Source organism: Leptopilina boulardi, unplaced genomic scaffold (assembly GCF_019393585.1).
Source record: "Leptopilina boulardi isolate dan_hultmark-lab unplaced genomic scaffold, ZJU_Lbou_2.1 LbouV2_315, whole genome shotgun sequence".
Taxonomy (NCBI): Eukaryota; Metazoa; Arthropoda; class Insecta; order Hymenoptera; family Figitidae; genus Leptopilina; species Leptopilina boulardi.
Window position 1 is genome coordinate 815591 of NW_026137880.1, and position 19907 is coordinate 835497.

General features: G+C 32.7%; 1 protein-coding gene across 1 annotated transcript; it reads right to left on the reverse strand.

Annotated features, from left to right (window-relative positions):
* Window positions 1-8314: 8314 nt before the first annotated feature.
* On the reverse strand, window positions 8315-17269 carry LOC127283885 (uncharacterized). The gene is made up of 2 exons (XM_051308996.1): window positions 16561-17269; window positions 8315-8872 (listed from the first exon to the last, which is right to left on the reverse strand). Exons 1-2 carry the CDS (start codon window positions 16601-16603, stop codon window positions 8421-8423), a joined length of 495 nt encoding a protein of 164 aa, XP_051164953.1. The 5' UTR covers window positions 16604-17269; the 3' UTR covers window positions 8315-8420.
* Window positions 17270-19907: the final 2638 nt, after the last annotated feature.

The following is a 19907-nucleotide window of genomic DNA, read 5'->3' on the forward strand; positions in this document are numbered from 1 at the left end:
GTTACTAGAACAGACCATTTGGAAAATTTTGAAAGTTCAAATGTCATTCCTACCAGTGAAAATTTATTAAAATTCTAGGAATTAAGAAAATTTGTTAGCCCAGAATTATATTCATTGGCCATGATTGTCCATGCTGCACCTATGACGCAAGTAAAGAGTGGAGAGATTATTTTCCGGAATGGCATTTATTCTTTCCCACTTACGTACAAATTTGAGTGATGACCTGGCAGATGATATATTAATTCTTCGCACAAATCATGATTTTATTAATAAATTAAATTATAAGAAGCCATGCGAAGAATTATTAAAAAAAAGAAGCAAACCCACAACATTCCCGATAACGATTCTTGTAGCGCAACGGAATTAATTTCAAATTGTGCGGAAACCAAAGTAGAATAAAAATTGGTCTGATATTTTATTATAAGGAAATCTACAAAATAAACGAATTTTTTTTATAATGTTTGTTAATTTATTTAAAAAATATAATTTTTAAGCCGTAAGCCCTAAATTTTGTTCTTGTAGTATTATATTTATATAACTTTTTTTCAGTTTTCACCTTTTGTATCTTTAATCTTTAATCTTTTTACATATTTTATCCTATAAACAAAAAAAATTAATAAATTTTAGAACTTTTTTTTATGATTTTCGCCATAAAAACACAATTTTCTGCTATTGCCGCTACAATTTACGTAATCAGTGCACTACAATAAATAAATGTACGTTGTATTAAAAAACGGAAATATTTTTAAAAAATTTGAAAAAAATTAAAAAATCATTTACTAACGACAGTAATATGCTTAAAATTTGCGTAAAAGCTGATTTTTTTTAATTTCTGAAAAAAATCGATCAGTACGTCTATTGTGAAAAAAGACTTTTTATATTTAAAACTTAAAAATTTGATAGAAATATCGTTTGAAAAAAATTTTGATTTTTTTAATAGTACGTTTAAAAACACAAATTTAAAATGAAAAACAATTTTTTGATGCATTTTTAATAAAGTTATGAGCATTCAAAAATAAAAAGTTATTAAAATTCTAAAATTTTGAATCTCATGAAATCATGAAAGCTAGTCTCAAATAGTACTAAAAAAATTTTTTTTGGAACTTAAAGAAATTTAATTTGTTTAAAAGTGTTCGTGTTCCGACACGAACACATTTAATTTTTTCAAAAGTGTTCATGTTAAGACACGAACACATTTAATTTTTTGAAAAGTGTCCATATAAAGATACGAACACTTTTAATTTTTTTTAAAGTGTTGGTGATAGAGCACAAAAACATTCAATTTTTTCAAAAGTTTTTGTGTTATGACACGCACACATTTGATTTTTTCAAAAGTGTTCGTGTTGAGGATTACTAACTTAAAAAAAATTTTGATGTTTTTGTGTCAAGAAACTGACACATTTAATTTTTTTAAAAGTGTTCGTGTCCTCAACTCAATACGACACGATAATGAATTAACGTGTTGTTTCGTTTCCGTGACAGTCCCTGCAACAATTACATCATTTTTAAAATCAATTTTAGTTTTTAATATTTTTAACATATCTGAACCGATAATACAATCGCAATTTAATTTTGGTACAATAATAAAAACAAATTGTCCTAACCAATCTCCCATTTTGAATTTTGCTAATATTTGAAGTTTAAGTTTAACTGGACGTGCTCCGGTTGCACCTAGGATACTCATACCTACTACTGGTAGTTTTGGGCAATTTTTAAATACTTTAATATTTTCTTCATAAAAATTTTCTGAAATACAAGTTACTTGACTTCCCGTATCAATTAATGCTTTTACGTTTATATTTTCTATTAAAAATTGAATTATTGGACATTTTCCTAAATGATCATGAATATTTACTTTTTGTTCTTCTAATAATTCTTCGCGTAAATTAGAAGGTAAAGATTCGACAAACTCTTTTCTATTTAAAAGTGTCATTGACCTGGGATTTGTATCTACAGAGTTTGTGTCAACAAACCCGAGGTTCACTAGTTTTCCGAACTAGTTGAAGGTAATGACCAATTATTTTCTTGTTCATCTGAAGTATTATTACACAGCCACACAAAAAAAATTTGTGTTCTGACCCAGAGGTCTCACTATGTGTACTTTATGTTTTTGGGGTCGCTGAATCCGAATCCGAGGTCCATTTAACCCCATCAATTCAGGGTTTTGATATACCCCAGAAAACCAATATGGCGGACACCTTTTGGAAAAATTCATCGGATTCGCTTGAAACTCGTTACTCGGGGTTTTAAGGGTCGCCGATTACGAATTTGATATCAGTTTTCAAAAATTCAAAATGGCGGATCTAATATGGCGGACACTTTTTTGTAAAATTTGTAAAAACTCTTAAAGAATTTGAAGCTTAAGTTCTATGCAGAGTAATTGGATCTTGCGTGTGTCTGCATCCAGGGCACCTCCACGTGGTGACGGTGCGGTGGGCAACGGAGATTGTCCGCTATCCGGCTAAGTCCCTGGATAACGGCTTTGATGCCGTCATGGCAGACCCACGTAAGAAACGTGTTACGATGCAGGGACTCGGAACCCCAGTATCGGCGGTTGAGTGTGAGAAAGCAGGCTCTCAGGCGTCGAAATCCAGAATCAGAAAAAATTTCTGATTTTAATGGAGTTAAATAGACCTCGAATTTGGGTTCAGCGAACCCTAAAACCCCTGAGTAACGATTTTCAAGCGAATCCGATGAATTTTACAAAAAAGTGTCCGCCATATTGGATCCGCCATTTTTAATTTTTGAAAACTGACATCAAATTCGTAATCGGCGACCCTTAAAACCCCGAGTAACGAGTTTCAAGCGAATCCGATGAATTTTTCCAAAAGGTGTCCGCCATATTGGTTTTCTGGGGTATATCAAAACCCTGAATTGATGGGGTTAAATGGACCTCGGATTCGGATTCAGCGACCCCAAAAACATAAAGTACACATAGTGAGACCTCTGGGTCAGAACACAAATTTTTTTTTGTGTGGCTGTGTTATTATTATTACTACCTTTATCATTATTAGTTTTTTTTATTAATTTTACATTATTTAATATTTTGTGGATTAGTATTATTTACCGTAGATGATATTCTTTCATCTTGTCGCGGTTTGTAGTTTGTATTTACAGCATTTTCATTATTATAATTTGGACGTTGATAATTATAATTTTGATAATTATTTTGTTTAAAGTTATCATTTGGGAATCTATTGCTTTCGAAATTATTATCACGGAATTCCCTTTTATTTTGAAAATTTTCTTGTTTATTAACCCTTTCATTTTCTTGTTTATTATTTTCTTGGTATTTATTTTGATTATTATTTCCCTGATAATAACCTCGATTCGCATTTCCATTAAATTTATTTTTATTTTGATTTCCCAGATAATTATTTTGTTTATTTTGATAGCCTTGTCGGCTGTTTGAATTATTTTGAAAATTTCCAGCATTTCTATTTAAAAAATTTCTTTGGGAATTAACGGGACCAACTTGGTCAAATTTTTCTAATAAATCTAACAAATTATTTATATCTTGAATACCTCTAACAATTATTGCAGTTTGAATATCCTCTGTGAAATGTCTAGAAATCTTCATAATAATTTCATTTTCTGAAGGTGGTGGAATTAAGTCTTTTGCTTTATTAATCATCTTTATCGCGTAAGCTGACCTTGATAATTTACCATTTGGATTATAATTCCCAAATTGTAAATTAGTGCCTATTTTAAATCTAATTTCTTCATTCCAAAAACGATTTATAAATTTTTCTTTAAAATTTCTATAATTATCATCTTCTGCTTTGACTAAATTCCACCATTCTTTAGAAATACCTTCTAAACTAGCTTGAATAAAATATTTAAATTCTTCATCATTTATATCATTAAAATTCAAATAGTCCTCTAATTCGCGTAAATACGTCATCGGGCGTTCTTGAGTACTGCCAGAAAATTTAGGTAATGGCAAATCTTTCATCCATGAACTTCTGGATAATGAATCATTACTTTTAATTTTATTAACTTTTCGTTCAATTTTATTTTGATTTTCTGTTATATTTTTAATTTTTTATTCATTATATGTTGTCATTATAACATTTTCCTCTGTACTCAAGTGTATATCATTTACTTTTTTTCAATATTTTCAATCGTTCTCGAGACATTCTCTATCGTCTCGTCGACATTGAGTCTAACATTCTCGCATACTCTTTTGTTTATATTTATACTAGTGTCTACTCTGTCATTTAATTTGCTCATTATTTCTACTATTTCGCGTTTATTCTGTTCAATTCTTTTTTATTGTAGATCTATCTTTAGTACATAAATCAAAATTTTCTTTTTGTTGAGTTGCTACAGTTGCTAAACCCTTTTTTATTTTTTTTACAGCTACACCCAATTCGGTCATGAAATTATCAAAATCTCGTTGAGTTATATTTAAAGTTTCTCTATCTTCTTCACTTAAATTTAAATTATCATCATCATCTTCATAATCAGTTACTTCTACTTGAGTTTCATCAAAAATATCCATAAAACCCCAATTTTTTTTTTTTATTTTTAGATTTATCATTATTTTGATCTTTTTGTTTTGATTTATCCCCTTCTATATTTATATCATCTAAAAGAGATTTTGGTAACTCACTTTGTTCTTCCGCCATTTTTATTTATTTAAAAAAAATGTATTATTCGCGAAAATAAGATTATATTTAATTTTAATAAATCAAATTCTCCAATTCAGGATGATTCTTAAAATTTATTTTTGTTTTATTCTCTTATGCATGCGTATATTTATATACTAAATTTCATTCTATCCAGAGATAAGAGGGAAAGAAAAAAAAATAAACACCAGGGGTACCAGTTGAAGCATTCATAAGCTCTCAGTCCGGGGATTATTAATATATTATGTAATTTCTTATTCTTCTTTAATTAAATTTACGTGACACATCGATTCTGAGAAGTAAATGAGTTCAAACATGTGGCCGATAAATTGTAAACATAAATGTTTAGGGAAGTATCACCCACATTCTATAATCTCTAATACAAAAGAAACAATAGTATTGTTAAAAATTGTTAGAGAGCCCCTAACAATTGGACTCCCAAAATCAACAATTTTAAATAAATTTTATTTTTAAGTACGATTTAGTCCTTTTTATCTTTCTCGCCCACAGATGCAGATCGTTTAGGTAGAGATCGTTAGAAAGCCCCCAACAATCTGCATTTCTCAAGTTTGAAAGACTTGACTTTGTAGATTTTATAATTCTGAAATTTCCTTATATTAATATAAAAGAAAGCTCTTACCAGTTTAAAACTTTTCAGATAAAAGAAACAGAAACACGCATTTACTTGGCTTATATAGTTGCGTCCCTACCCTTAGTTTTCTGGGGTAAGTAAAATTCAAAATGTGCGAGTGCATGAGTAAGGAATTTCAAATTGATTGAGCGAAAATCCGCGAGTTTCCCTCACCACTTTACGCTGGGTGCTTCTTCCATGTATTTCTTACCGCCAATTTCTCCCTCTATTTGGATTTTTCGCGGCGTTTATTTTCGGATAGCCAATTACATTTAAATTATTTTCTAAGGACGGAGATATTTTTCTCTCTCTAATTCCGTTTCTAACGTTCGCCAAGAACAATGTCATTGTCTACCTGTCAATTATTTTTCTCTAACTGATTTTCATTTTCTAAAATCTTTAATTTCTCAAAAAATAATAATTTTAAAATAATTTAACTTTTACCATTAATTTTTAAATAATTTTTACTTTAATATAACATATAATTTCATTTAATTATTATTAATTTCAGCAATTTTTTAAAATAATTTTTATTATTTCACTTTCTAAATAATTTAAAAAAAATATAAAATAAATTTATTCTTTAAATAATAATCTATAAAAATTCTTATTTATAAAAAAAAACTTTAAATTTAAATTAAATTAATAATTCTCTTAATTCGTATTAATATCTACCTTCTCTTTCTATTATTTTTCCTGTTTATGTTTTCATTGTGTTATCTATAGATATCTTCTCTCTCTTTCTATTATTTTCAGGAATTCAATTTATCTAGTTTTAATTTCATTACTTTGTATAATTTTATTTTTAATATTTATTAATTTATAATTTTTAAATAATTTATAATTTTTGTAATAAAATTTTTGACTATTCAAATACCATTTCAATTGCCCATAAGAATCAGAATTAAAAAATTTCTTTTTTCTCAATTTCTTAATAAACTAAGTGCTTTAGTACTAAAGGGTAATTTTATTCTCTGTTTTGTAAGCCTGTACATTGTAATTAAGTAAGTAAATAAATTTTTGCATGTTCTTGTTTATAAAATAAGATTTTAACTATTAAAGCAAAATAATGTCTTTTATTTCAAAACAAGTTTAATTTAATTTATATTGTTAAAACACACGTCATTGAGTATACAGAGTTCTTAACATAAATGTCGTATACAAATATTAAAATTCTGGTATTTAGAATGATTTTTGAAAAAAAATTTCCCTCATAAAACATTATTTGGACACAAACAACACATTAGTTAAAGAATTACACACTGTTATTACATTCTCATCATAATGAGAAAGTATTACATTTGACCGATATTGACCAACCTCTAATTCTTGTGAATCTCCACGTTTCAAAACTCCCTGATGCCAAAAAAATAAGTTTTAAAAAAATGTCTGTCTGTCTGTATGTATGTATTATAACGCGATTTTTACTTGATTGATTATTTTTATATTATTTTTATTTTAATTTTACCAAAAACTATTAATTTTAAATTATTTTTCTCACGTTACTTTATTTTTTTTATTATTTATTAATTTTAAGACGCCAAGTTATTTTTATGGGAAATAACTAAACCATTCTATATTTATTTGAATATAATATAATATCCGCCTGCTGGCTCAGCACGTCATTTCTTTTGTACCAATGACCCGCGGAGAGTGGGGGGGAGAGGATAAAGACACAAATAAACACTTCGCTTAATTTGTTTTCATAATTATTTCTTTAATTCATTAATTTAATTAAATTAATTATTCGGCAGAAGGCCGAATAATTTTCACAATTAGTATTCGGCAGAAGGCCGAATAATTTTCACAAGTATAATGTTAGTATGCAAGATCTTTTCTGTATAACGGAAGGTTATATTATGAATTTAAATTATTAATTTAATAATGTGCCGATCTGGCTGACAAATTATTATAATCGGGACTCACCGTCTATACGACGTCTACCCCGTAGCGAACCTCGTCCTGACATAATTATTAAATGTCGAAAATATTATTTTTATTACAACAAAAGAAAAACTGGCTTGTCGCCTACTACACTTCCAGAATGAGAATGACTAAAAATGGCTGACCTGTCACGCTAGTCGGCGTCTCTTTGTGCGCTTTCTTTTTAGAGGTGAGTCCCGGTGAAAGTAATTAATTAGAACTTTCTTTATCGATAATCAATTTATCACGAGTCGATATTTTTCATGAATCCGGAGGGTAAAGTAGAACGCTACCGTGCCACGGCGCATCGTAGCGCTCTCTATCCAAAATGGCCGCTCCCATTGTTGTGACAGCTGAGTATACAAATGAATTTTCGTCTTCCTGGTGCTCTTCTTATTCGGGAATCTCTTCCAAATATATACACCAGGAAGCACTTCCCTTGTGGTACATCGAACATCATTAATAATATGGAAAAGCTGACTCATTTTGTTGAATCGGAGAATTACTCCGATTAATGTCCATTTTTTCATGAAATAGAAAAATAATAAAATGATAATGTGGACAACAATTTACTGTTTCCTTGAATCGATCTGGCGAGTCAGCAGGTATTTTTGATTTTATTCACTATTGCTTAATTTAATTTTTATATTTTTACAATTCTTTTGTTATAATTTTACTTTTGACAAACATACTGATTTTTATTTGTTTTTAGAAATGATGGTGATTCCCACCCTGGAATATTTATTTACTATTTAGCTATAAAAAAATAAAGGAATATTGTGACGAGCATAAAATGCCGCGTCACAACTCCCCCCTGCTAAGACTCGGCCTAAGGGGTCGAGTAGGCAAGTCCCGACCGTGGAATTTGCCACTCGCCAGATCGACAATTATTTAAGGTTTGCAAGAACTTACTTGCTCAAGAATTAAATTCCATTTTAATTTTTAATGCTAATTATAATTTAAATTTATCTGAAGTGAAAATAAATTGACTGAAATGAATAAACATACGGTAACATTATTTAATTGTTACAATTATAAGTTAGCTGAACCACTGAAAATTTAAAGAATCAAACATTTAAACTCTTAGGAAAAGGTGGTATGGTTTAGGAACGTCAGTCAGTGAAAAATATTATTAACACAATCGTCAAGTAGTTAAGTACTATTTTAATAGTGAGGGCAACATACCCTCCCTCACAAGGGTGTACATATTAATTAATGATATTAATTGGACCTAATTAATTTTTCTTTTCGTAGTGTTTGGGGCAAGAGTGGTAATTGTGGCCTGTCTGGAGGCAGAATCCACAACGCCCTCTTCTAAATTTAGTTTTGCCCCAATAAGTAGGGGTTTTGGCTTTTGAGGCAATCTGCTGCCTCACCTGTTCCATGCACCATTCTCGGCTACGAGGAGTGGTACATTCTTCTGAAGTTGGAGGAGCTCTTGGCTCCGCCTGAGAAGGGCGGTTTACGTCCGGAGGGCCTTCGAGCCTTGGGAGGTACTGCTCCTCCTCCTCTGTCAATCGCACCGTCGGGGTATTTGCAATGACTTGGATCATATGATCCAAGTCCCTCTCATCGAACGAGGACGCTTCTGAAGGAAGCCTTCCCCGTGTCGTCAGGGACCTGGCTGCCACCCAAGTCTCCACCTCGCTCGCCTCATCCTCCTCTCGAGTCCTGAGCAACCGCCTGGCTGTTGAGGAAATTTTAATTTAGGGACGATTTAACTCTCAATTACTCAATATTCATGGTCCTGATCAGTTCTACCCAGCTTCCAGAAAGGATCAAATTTAAATGTAAAGCTACATGGATTTTTCTCATTAATATAAAATAATAATTTTTAAAGGTCATGGACCACTAGAACTGTTAGGTCCAGACAGCATCTTTCCAGATGCTGACGGAAAGTAAATCATTAAACTAAATCAGGTCAATTCTGACTTATTTATCTTAATTCCTAAGGTTTTAAGATAAATAACGACTAAATTAAGATAAATAGCGGTCTTTTAGTTAAAGATCAATACAGATGTGTTTAGGAAATTATTTACAGAATCCTTTCCGAATTTTAGACCATGGACCGGTTTACCTAGCACAATTCAAGGTCAAAATTGAGATGAACTAAGAATTTTTCTACAGATTAATAAAATCTTTATTTTACAGATTCCTTCTCTGGAAACTGACCATGAACCATTCGGATCTAACCTCATCTCTTTTTTTTTTTTTTTTTTTTTTTTTTTATTTATAATTTGATTACAATAAAAACTTTTTCGAATTAATACAGTATTATATTTACACCTTATCTTATAACGTCTTTGTGAATTGAATTCCGAGACTACTCCTTAACCAGACGCGAAGTATATGAATCAACACGAATACGAACGATTACGGAGTTTCTTTCGCTGAGAGGGTTCTAGGTTTTCTATTGGTATTGCTCCGAATTCGCTTTCACTCTCCAACTCAGGTTCCGGGTCTGACCAATTTATTTCTAATAACTCCCGGTCTAAATCGTTTCCAGATTCGGAGTTTGAAGACTCCATATCTTCCTCTAGTGAAAAATATGGTTGAAGATGTGAAGCGTGGTACCTTCCAGCTAAACGGCCTTCCGTCGACGAAAGCTCATAGACATTCGGTGAAATCACCTTACTAATCATAAAGGGGCCGTGAAATGCTGGGGCCAATTTACTAGCGAACCTATCTTGTCTCCTAGATAAAACATGCAATGGTTTCTTGACCAAATCGCCTAATTCAAAATGAAGGTCACGACGCCCACGATTATAATACTTGGCTTGCCGAACGAACGCCTGATCTTGATTTTGACATATTTTCTCTCGCAAATCTGATAATCTGGTCATACGAGTAATCCATTCAGATACATCAGCGGGCGGTAATTCATTACTCATTTCCTCGATACGACGCCATGATTTCAATGGGACCGGTTCTCTACCTAGATTTAAGAATGCCGGTGTTACCCGATTGGTACTATGCAGTGCCGTATTATACGCAAACCGAAAGTCGCCCACAAAAGTGTCCCAATCTCGGTGGTTATCACTTATAAAAGAACGAATCATTGTTTTGAGGACTCTATTAGTCCTCTCCACAGGGTTCGCCTGCGGGTGATATAATGGGGTGAATGAATGATGGATCGAGTATGCCGTGGTCAAGCTTTTAATTGCTTTATTACGATATTCGGTGCCACTATCCGAATGCAGCACTTGAGGTGTACCCCAGCGATTGACCACTAGCTCGCGAAATGAATTTATGACAGTGGTGGCGTTAGCTACTCGAAGAGGTGCCAACTCTATCCACTTTGTGAACAAGTCCTGGTAAACAATTAAATATTCGAATCCTCGGGAACTCTTGGGAAACGGACCCATAATGTCCGTGGCCACTACACTCCACGGTTCCTGAACAATTCGTTGTCCCATTATACCCCGTGGTTTGGACTGTTCGGGTTTATTCATTTGGCAAACTATGCATTTCCGTACGAATGATTCTACATCCTTAAGCATACCCGGCCAAAAATACCGAATAGCAAGTCGGTCATACGTCTTTTGACCGCCTAAATGACCGGCCTGAGTGCTTTCGTGGGCCTCCTGGATTATAAGTGGTTGATTTTCTTTAGAGACTACCAACTTCCAGGCATTTAGGTCATCTATAAGGTTCTCAATTAACGGATTGCTACGATAACGGTATAGTCGGTCATTTACTACTTTCCAACCCTGATATTTTTGGGGTTCATTTTTAACGGCTTCGATACGCCTATTATACCAATGATCTATTACGGGTTCAATTGCAGCTATTTTATTTTCATCCGAATCTTCAAACATGCGCGATAACGCATCCGGTATATCATGCATTGACCCTTTCCTATGAATAATTTCGAAGTCATACTCAAGTAATTCCAACGACCATCGAGCTAATCTGCCGGTCGGATTTCTAAGGTTCTTCAACCACCTTAAACTACTATGGTCGGTTATCACCGTAAAGTGATAACCTTCCAGGTAGAATCGGAACTTTTTGATAGCCCAAATGACCGCCAAGCATTCCTTCTCAGTTGTGGAATAATTACGTTCCGCATCTGAGAGAATGCGACTCGCGTAAGCAATTACTCGCTCTTGGCCATCTTGAACTTGAGTCACTACAACTCCGATGCCGCAATTACTCGCATCTGTTTGTATGCAGAACGGGAGGCTGAAATCTGGATATCCCATTATAGGGGGTGATACTAACACCTTTTTCAGTATATTGAACGCGTTTTCTTGTTCGTCAGTCCATTTAAACGGGTGTTTCTTCTTAGTTAGACGAGTTAATGGCTCGCAGATCTGAGCATAATCTTTTATAAACCTGCGATACCATGAAGTAACACCAATGAACCGGCGAAGCTGGCGTAAGTTTCTAGGTCTTGGAAAGTCCAATATAGGACGAACCTTATCATCATCAACTAATAACCCCTTCTGGTTTACTACAAAACCTAAATATTTAGCTTCTGGTACGCAGAAGTTACATTTATCTGGGTTTAACGTGAGACCTGCCTTAGTCAGACGATCGATCACTCTTTCAATCCATATGAGGTGTTCCTCAAATGTCTCAGTAGTGATTATCAGATCGTCTAAGTAAGCGAAAACAAACGGCTTCATATCCGGTGTAATAATTCGATCTATTAACCGCTGAAAGGTGGCTGGTGCCCCGCATAACCCGAATGGCATGCGAGAATACTGCATCAGACCCAAACCCGGTACGAAGAAGGCTGTTTTAGCTTTACTTTCTGGACTTAGTGGTATTTGATGATAACCAAGTTTTAAATCTAATTTAGAAATATATCTAGCTGAATTAAGTTTATCCAGAATTTCTGCCATAAAGGGCAATGCGTATGAATCTTTTACTGTCACATCATTGACCCTTCTAAAATCAATACAAAGACGGTAAGTACCGTCCGGCTTACGAGCCATTACTACTGCATTACACCAGTCACTATTTGAGGGTTCTAATACCCCTAAACGAATCAGTTCCTTAACTAATTTAATGAACTCTTCGCATACTTTAGGTGACATGCGATAATTTTTCTGACGTATTGGAGGACTATCCCCCGTATTAATGACATGTTCAACCAGATTAGCTGCGGGTAATTTATCTGGAACCGGAGGTATTAACCGTTTTAAAAGTAAATCGAGTTTCTGTCTTTCCCGATCGGTCAGCTCTATTAATCCGGCGCATGAATTTTCTAATTCCGATTCGTTTTTGCTAAAATCTATCCGAATTACAGGTTCATTAGCTGCCCACAACTTCTGTTCCTTATTATCAATTATTATTCCGAATGTTCTTAGGAAATCCATGCCTAATATGCATGATTCTGATAATTCGGGGACAATTCGAACATTTAACTCATAAGTTACCCCAGCAAACGTGATTGGTAAAAGAGTTTCCCCCATAATTGGCTCAATACTACCATTGGCCAACATCACACTGCCAGATTTATTGATCAGCTCATAATTATTTGCTTTTATGATATGCTCGCCTATAGAGCCTAAATAAGTTTTACACGAACCTGTGTCTACTAAAGCTTGAACTTCTGATTCACCTATGATCAAATTTATATAAGGTCTCGATTTAGCATCCTTACCACTTAAATGACTAAGATTGTCTACTTCGACTAGCCTTGAATAATTAGGTGCCGTAGCAGACAATTGAGATTCTGAAATTTTCTGATCTACTATAAGATCAGGAAATTCTGAAATTTTCTGATCTACTATAAGATCAGAAGATTCTGAAATTTTCTGATCTACTATAAGATCAGAAGATTCTGAAATTTTCTGATCTACTATAAGATCAGAAGATTCATTACTGATTTTAGGTGGAACTATATTTGCCAAATCGAACTGACTAGGATCAGGGTGATCAGAAAAATTTTGAAATGACTGATCTATCTGAGGAGTTTCTTTCGAGTTATCTAAATAATATTCGGTAGAAGTTATTTTTGAAGTAAGGGTCTTTTTATATGAAGTCGGGAAATCAACGACCCTAGAGTTGACTTCCAACTCTAGTTTCCCTTACAGTAATCGGATTCGCAGTCAAATTTAGTTTTCCCGTGTTCACCGCATATGTGGCAGAATTTTACCCAACGATCAGGACATTTTTTATGTGAATGATCTTTTTTTCCACAATTAAAGCACGGGGGTTGATCTTTCGGCTTACGAAATTTTTGTTTATCTTTCTCCGAATTATTATTTTTGTGTGAGCTGCCCGAATCACTCTCCGATTTATTACTTTTATTTACTTTAGTTTTATTCGAACCAGAACTATTTTGTTTATTATTACTATTATTCGAACTAGACTTTGATTCATTATTAGACGAAAGGGCTTTAATCAACTCGCTCGTCATTATTTTAAAACACTGATCTAATTGGTTGATAGATGGCTCTGATGGGCTATTATTATTATCAACCTCAGATTTTTTAGCTATTTTGCCCGAATACGCAAATTCTGGAAAGAAGGAATTTTCCGGTTTTTGTGGAACCTTCTCGATTTTGAGAGAATCTAACATTCTTTCCACATCGCTCGCTAACTGAGACAATTCGTCCAAATTGCTAAATTCACGACGTTTGATACACCTTTTTAAGTCAGGTTTCATATTCATATAAACGCGATCTAACATATCTGGTAATGACACGTGGCGGTTAAATTTACTATACAGTCCTTCCATGCAAGTGATGAAATCAGATGTGTTTTCACAATTACCTTGAACACGGTTGGTAACCTGCTCTTCGAGACGCCACTGATAGTTGATATCACCGAAACGTAATCGACAAGCTGATTTAAAGTCGTCCCATGAGGACCATCGCGACTTGTTTAGTCGGTACCACTGTAACGCAATACCGTCTAACAGTAATACTGCCGCTCGCAGAAGTTCATTGCTAGTTATGGAGGAAATTTCCATGACGTCATCTATGCGTTCTAAAAATTCCTCAACACTTGTTTTCCCATCGCCTGAAAACTTTATCCCCCATTTTCTAACAACTGAATCTAAGGACTTTCTATTATGACTATTTGAATTTTGAATTTGAATATTATTATTCGGAATGTCAGAATTCACTATTTGGTTCCTACGCGTAATATTTAAATTAGGGGAGAAATTAGTTTGCCTATTTATATCCTGATATAAATCATGCTCATTATTATTTGAAGGCTGGCCCGATGCTGGTCCAGGGTTGTGCCAATGCTGGGCGGCTGTTGCTGAGCTATTCTCCCCAACAGCTAAACCTTGGTTGAACAACGGCCTTATGTCGGGTCGCTTTTCCGACCGCTTCGCTAGAAACGAGCCTGACTGTACCGATCCATGATGGGCTATCGGTTGAAAAACTGACTCGTACTGTGTGGAATTTTCAACCGCAATTTTATTGCATATTTTATTAATATTAGGGTGCGTAGGTGTCAACAGACACTTTTCCGAATTTTTATTTTCGATTTTAAAAGGTCTGAAATTCTGATAATTTCCCTCTAAGTCAATAAGTTGACCATCGCCTTTTATAAGTAAATTTTCCTGATACGAGGGTAATTTATAATCAAAATATGGCTTCTGAACAACCGATGATACTATACACGATTTGGGAGTTTGAAATAACTCTGTTACGCATTTTGGGTAACTACTTGGCTGACTAACCTGAGTTGGTTGCGAAAACGAGACTGAATTCGCTATCGTTACTCCTACTGTCGTAAGCGAGTGAGATGAGCTAGTAGTCGTGATTGATGGAATATCCGAATTTTGCGTACTATATACGGTTGTTGTGTACGGTATTTTTATTTCCGATGAGACCGGAGTGAATACAATTTCACGCATTTTCTCTAAGGTATTATTAACAGAATCCGGAAGGGATTCTACTTCTGAATCTACTGGGCAAATTTGTAATTCGTCTGAAAATGACCACCGAATCGTTTTATCCCCAGCGGAAAATTGCATATAACGTAAGGCACGTCCACGTAAGGTTTCTAAACTCCCTTTTGAATTGACGTTAACTGAGTTTAAATAAATTTTTAATTGGTCTCTAGACCAATTGTCAAAAATTGTTGGCTCGTCAATTATATGGTCCGCCATTTTAACAAAAGAATTTTTTTTATACTATGGGATTTAGTATGGAGTCGGAAAAATTCGGTGAAAGAGCAGTCTCAGTCAACAACAAAAAAAAATAATATTTTGTGCAATCAATCCTCGACTACACAGTAACCGTATTGTATTAAACAAAATATAAAAAAAATATTGTTCTGTCATTTATAGTCAAAACAAAAAAAAATGGATATAATTTTACTGTCCGCAGAAGGAATAAAGACAGGAATACATAGATTAAATTTTTAATTCATTTTAGAAAATCTTTTTCATAATTTTTATTTTAAATATATTATTTATTATTTATTAAGCAATAATAAAAAAAATATATTGTAGCAATCGAGAACCGATTGCACAATTCAATCAATTCATTTCACTAGAAGGCGGCGATGACTCAGCCAAATCCTTCGTAATTTATTTAAATAAAATTAATTAATTTAATAATTGATTAATTTTATTTTTACCCGTAATATTTTTAAGAATTTGATTCTCGATCAGTGTATATTTATCCTTGTTGTGAGAATTTGTACTATCAGTCACAGAATTGTGACCTTGATTATTATTTTCTATGTTTACTTTGATTCTTCAGTATAAACTGAAATCTCAAAATTTTTTCTAAGATATTTGAGTTTATAAAACTCAAATATATTTATTTTACAAATTCTCACAAAATTATGGAACAGTTATAATTGAAATAATTTTTCACAAATGTTGTTGCTCCAAATTAAGTGAAGTAATGTGTCCTTATCGGGCCCCACGTTGGGCGCCATTTATAACGCGATTTTTACTTGATTGATTATTTTTATATTATTTTTATTTTAATTTTACCAAAAACTATTAATTTTAAATTATTTTTCTCACGTTACTTTATTTTTTTTATTATTTATTAATTTTAAGACGCCAAGTTATTTTTATGGGAAATAACTAAACCATTCTATATTTATTTGAATATAATATAATATCCGCCTGCTGGCTCAGCACGTCATTTCTTTTGTACCAATGACCCGCGGAGAGTGGGGGGGAGAGGATAAAGACACAAATAAACACTTCGCTTAATTTGTTTTCATAATTATTTCTTTAATTCATTAATTTAATTAAATTAATTATTCGGCAGAAGGCCGAATAATTTTCACAATTAGTATTCGGCAGAAGGCCGAATAATTTTCACAAGTATAATGTTAGTATGCAAGATCTTTTCTGTATAACGGAAGGTTATATTATGAATTTAAATTATTAATTTAATAATGTGCCGATCTGGCTGACAAATTATTATAATCGGGACTCACCGTCTATACGACGTCTACCCCGTAGCGAACCTCGTCCTGACATAATTATTAAATGTCGAAAATATTATTTTTATTACAACAAAAGAAAAACTGGCTTGTCGCCTACTACACTTCCAGAATGAGAATGACTAAAAATGGCTGACCTGTCACGCTAGTCGGCGTCTCTTTGTGCGCTTTCTTTTTAGAGGTGAGTCCCGGTGAAAGTAATTAATTAGAACTTTCTTTATCGATAATCAATTTATCACGAGTCGATATTTTTCATGAATCCGGAGGGTAAAGTAGAACGCTACCGTGCCACGGCGCATCGTAGCGCTCTCTATCCAAAATGGCCGCTCCCATTGTTGTGACAGCTGAGTATACAAATGAATTTTCGTCTTCCTGGTGCTCTTCTTATTCGGGAATCTCTTCCAAATATATACACCAGGAAGCACTTCCCTTGTGGTACATCGAACATCATTAATAATATGGAAAAGCTGACTCATTTTGTTGAATCGGAGAATTACTCCGATTAATGTCCATTTTTTCATGAAATAGAAAAATAATAAAATGATAATGTGGACAACAATTTACTGTTTCCTTGAATCGATCTGGCGAGTCAGCAGGTATTTTTGATTTTATTCACTATTGCTTAATTTAATTTTTATATTTTTACAATTCTTTTGTTATAATTTTACTTTTGACAAACATACTGATTTTTATTTGTTTTTAGAAATGATGGTGATTCCCACCCTGGAATATTTATTTACTATTTAGCTATAAAAAAATAAAGGAATATTGTGACGAGCATAAAATGCCGCGTCACAGTATGTATGTATGTATTTTTGTAGACAAAAAATTTGTCTCGACGATAACTTGAGTAAATTTTAAGTAATCCACCTCAAATTTGGTTTGCACTTTAAGTGCACCAAAATTTCGCCTGAGTTCGTTGGACAGGCAATTTCGTCAAAAAACAAAACAAAATTTTCAAACAAATTTAACATTTTTTGATTGGAGTAAAAACAACAAAGTTACACAATTTTTTTTAATTTCAAATATTTTTATTTTTCAAAAAAAATTTTTTCAATTTTTTTTTGAAAACACAAGTAAAAATAAATACTTTTTTCTTTAGACATTTTTTTAATAGCGATCAAAAGAACAAAGTTGTACCTCTTTTTCTTAAAAAAAAGACAAAAACAGATAAAAAATGGGTAAAATGAAGGGCAAAATTACTTTATTTTGAAAAAATTTGTGCGACTATGTATTATTTCTGTTTAAACCACCTTAAATTAACTTACTCATAAAATTCCTAAATTTTTTTTATAAGTCCAACCTTTGTTTTCCATTTCCAAACATTGCAATTGTTTTCAAAAAATTCTCTATTCCAAAATAGTTTATATTACGCTGTTTATACCAGAATTTCGTATGTTTTTGATTATTTACTTTTGAATTGGGTTGAATTCATTTATTTGTAGTTGTTTTTTTAATGTAACCACTTGACATTTCGATGGCTGGGTGTAAAAACATGATACATCGGATTGGCGTTGAAAAACATGATACGTCGGATTAGCGTTGGAAAACATGACATATCGTCGTTTGATTGGTTGGTACCACTGACCGCGAAATTTAAAATGGTTTGTTATATATTACATTTTTTAAGAATATATGATGATATTAAAATAATAGAAGTAAAATCTTGCACTATACACATATAATTTTGAATATTTTACATGAAATTCGTTTTAAATTAACGGGATTACAATACTGTATTTAAATGGTCGTCTGTATTACACCGTCCGACACGATTTTTCACACACGAAAAAATCAATGATTTTCAGAAACTAGGACCAAAAAAAAGATACCCGTGTCTGGCCGTTTTGCTAGATCAGGCCATTTTTTGCTTTTAGGGGTAAAAAAAACCCTTAAATGAAAGGTGATAGGAAATCTTGTACAAATTAATAATTCTTTATGAAACCTGGTATCTCGGGGTTTTCCGGGTCGCTGATTACGAATCTGATGTCAGATTTTTAAAATTAAAAATTTCAGATTCAATATGGCGTTTCAAATTTATAAAAGTTCGTCGAATTCACTTGAAACTTGTTACTTGAAGGTTTTTGGGGTTGCTGATTACAAATTTGATGTCGGGTTTTCAAAATTCAAAATGGCGGATCCAATATGGTGGTTGAAATTTATAAATGTTATTAATTTTTTATAAAACTTCGTATCTCTGGGTTTTTGGGGTCGCTGAGTACGCATCTGAAGGTAGATTTTTAAAATTCAAAATAGATCTAATAATGTATAAGATTAGAAAACAATATATAAAAAATAAAAATTTCCACATATGTGTTTTTTGTATATTGGACAAAGTTAAAACAAATGACAGTTGTTTATATGTTCGTTTTCAGTTGCATAGTTACGGAAAATAGTACATAAAACAAATGACAATTGTAGACTTTTTTACTTTGCACAGCAGTTTTAAACAATCACTTCACATCTTTAAATTCATTTTACTTGAGCTTATTACTGTTATCTAATAAAAATATTCTTACTTACTACAAAGCCTGTTTTGTCATTAAAAATGTGTCCAATATACAAAAAACACATATGTGGAAATTTTTATTTTTTAAATATTGTTTTCTAATCTTATACATTATTAGATCTATTTTGAATTTTAAAAATCTACCTTCAGATGCGTACTCAGCGACCCCAAAAACCCAGAGATACGAAGTTATAAAAAAAATTAATAACATTTATAAATTTCGACCACCATATTGGATTCAAGTCAAATAGGTCATAATCAATTTGACCTACAAGGCCTTGGTTAGGTCTAGTCTAGGTCAAATAATTTTTCATGAAGAAAGATCAAGTTTTTATGCAAGGAATCGTCAGGGCAAGAATTTTTATGTAAAAAACACTAATGTCATGTTTTTAGGTCAAAGGTCATATTTAATTTCTTATTAAACTGTATTTTGTATTAAAAGCATTTTATGCAGCTGTTGGCTAGTTTTTAGAAAACTACTCAGAACTCACCACGTGAAGGTGGCTGCACATCGAGTTCCACCTCCTCCTCACCCAACCGACCTACCTTAACGAAAGATTTTTTTTGTATTTTTTTTTGCAAAAAGTGAGTCACTAATTCAAATTAGTAAACATTTTTACTAATTTAGATTTAGAGAGTAGCATTTTTATTTTTCCATTTAAAAAAAGAGTTGACCTTGAAATGTCCTTATTTAGGTCATTTAGGTCAAATTCAAGTTTGTCACTGGATGTCCCCCTCTGAGCACAACAACTTTTGCCTGAAACATTTTTTTGTAAAATCAACTGATTAAAAGTTATTTCGCCTGATAGATTAAAATGGGACACCCTGTACA

Bases quoted from the DNA above. Each gene is read 5' to 3' on its own strand.
- LOC127283885 (XM_051308996.1), bottom strand. From the start codon at position 16,603: ATGTCAGGACGAGGTTCGCTACGGGGTAGACGTCGTATAGACG. The intron at 8,873-16,560 runs GTGAGTCCCGAT...TTTCCTCAACAG, and splicing joins GGGTAGACGTCGTATAGACG to CCAGGCGGTTGCTCAGGACT.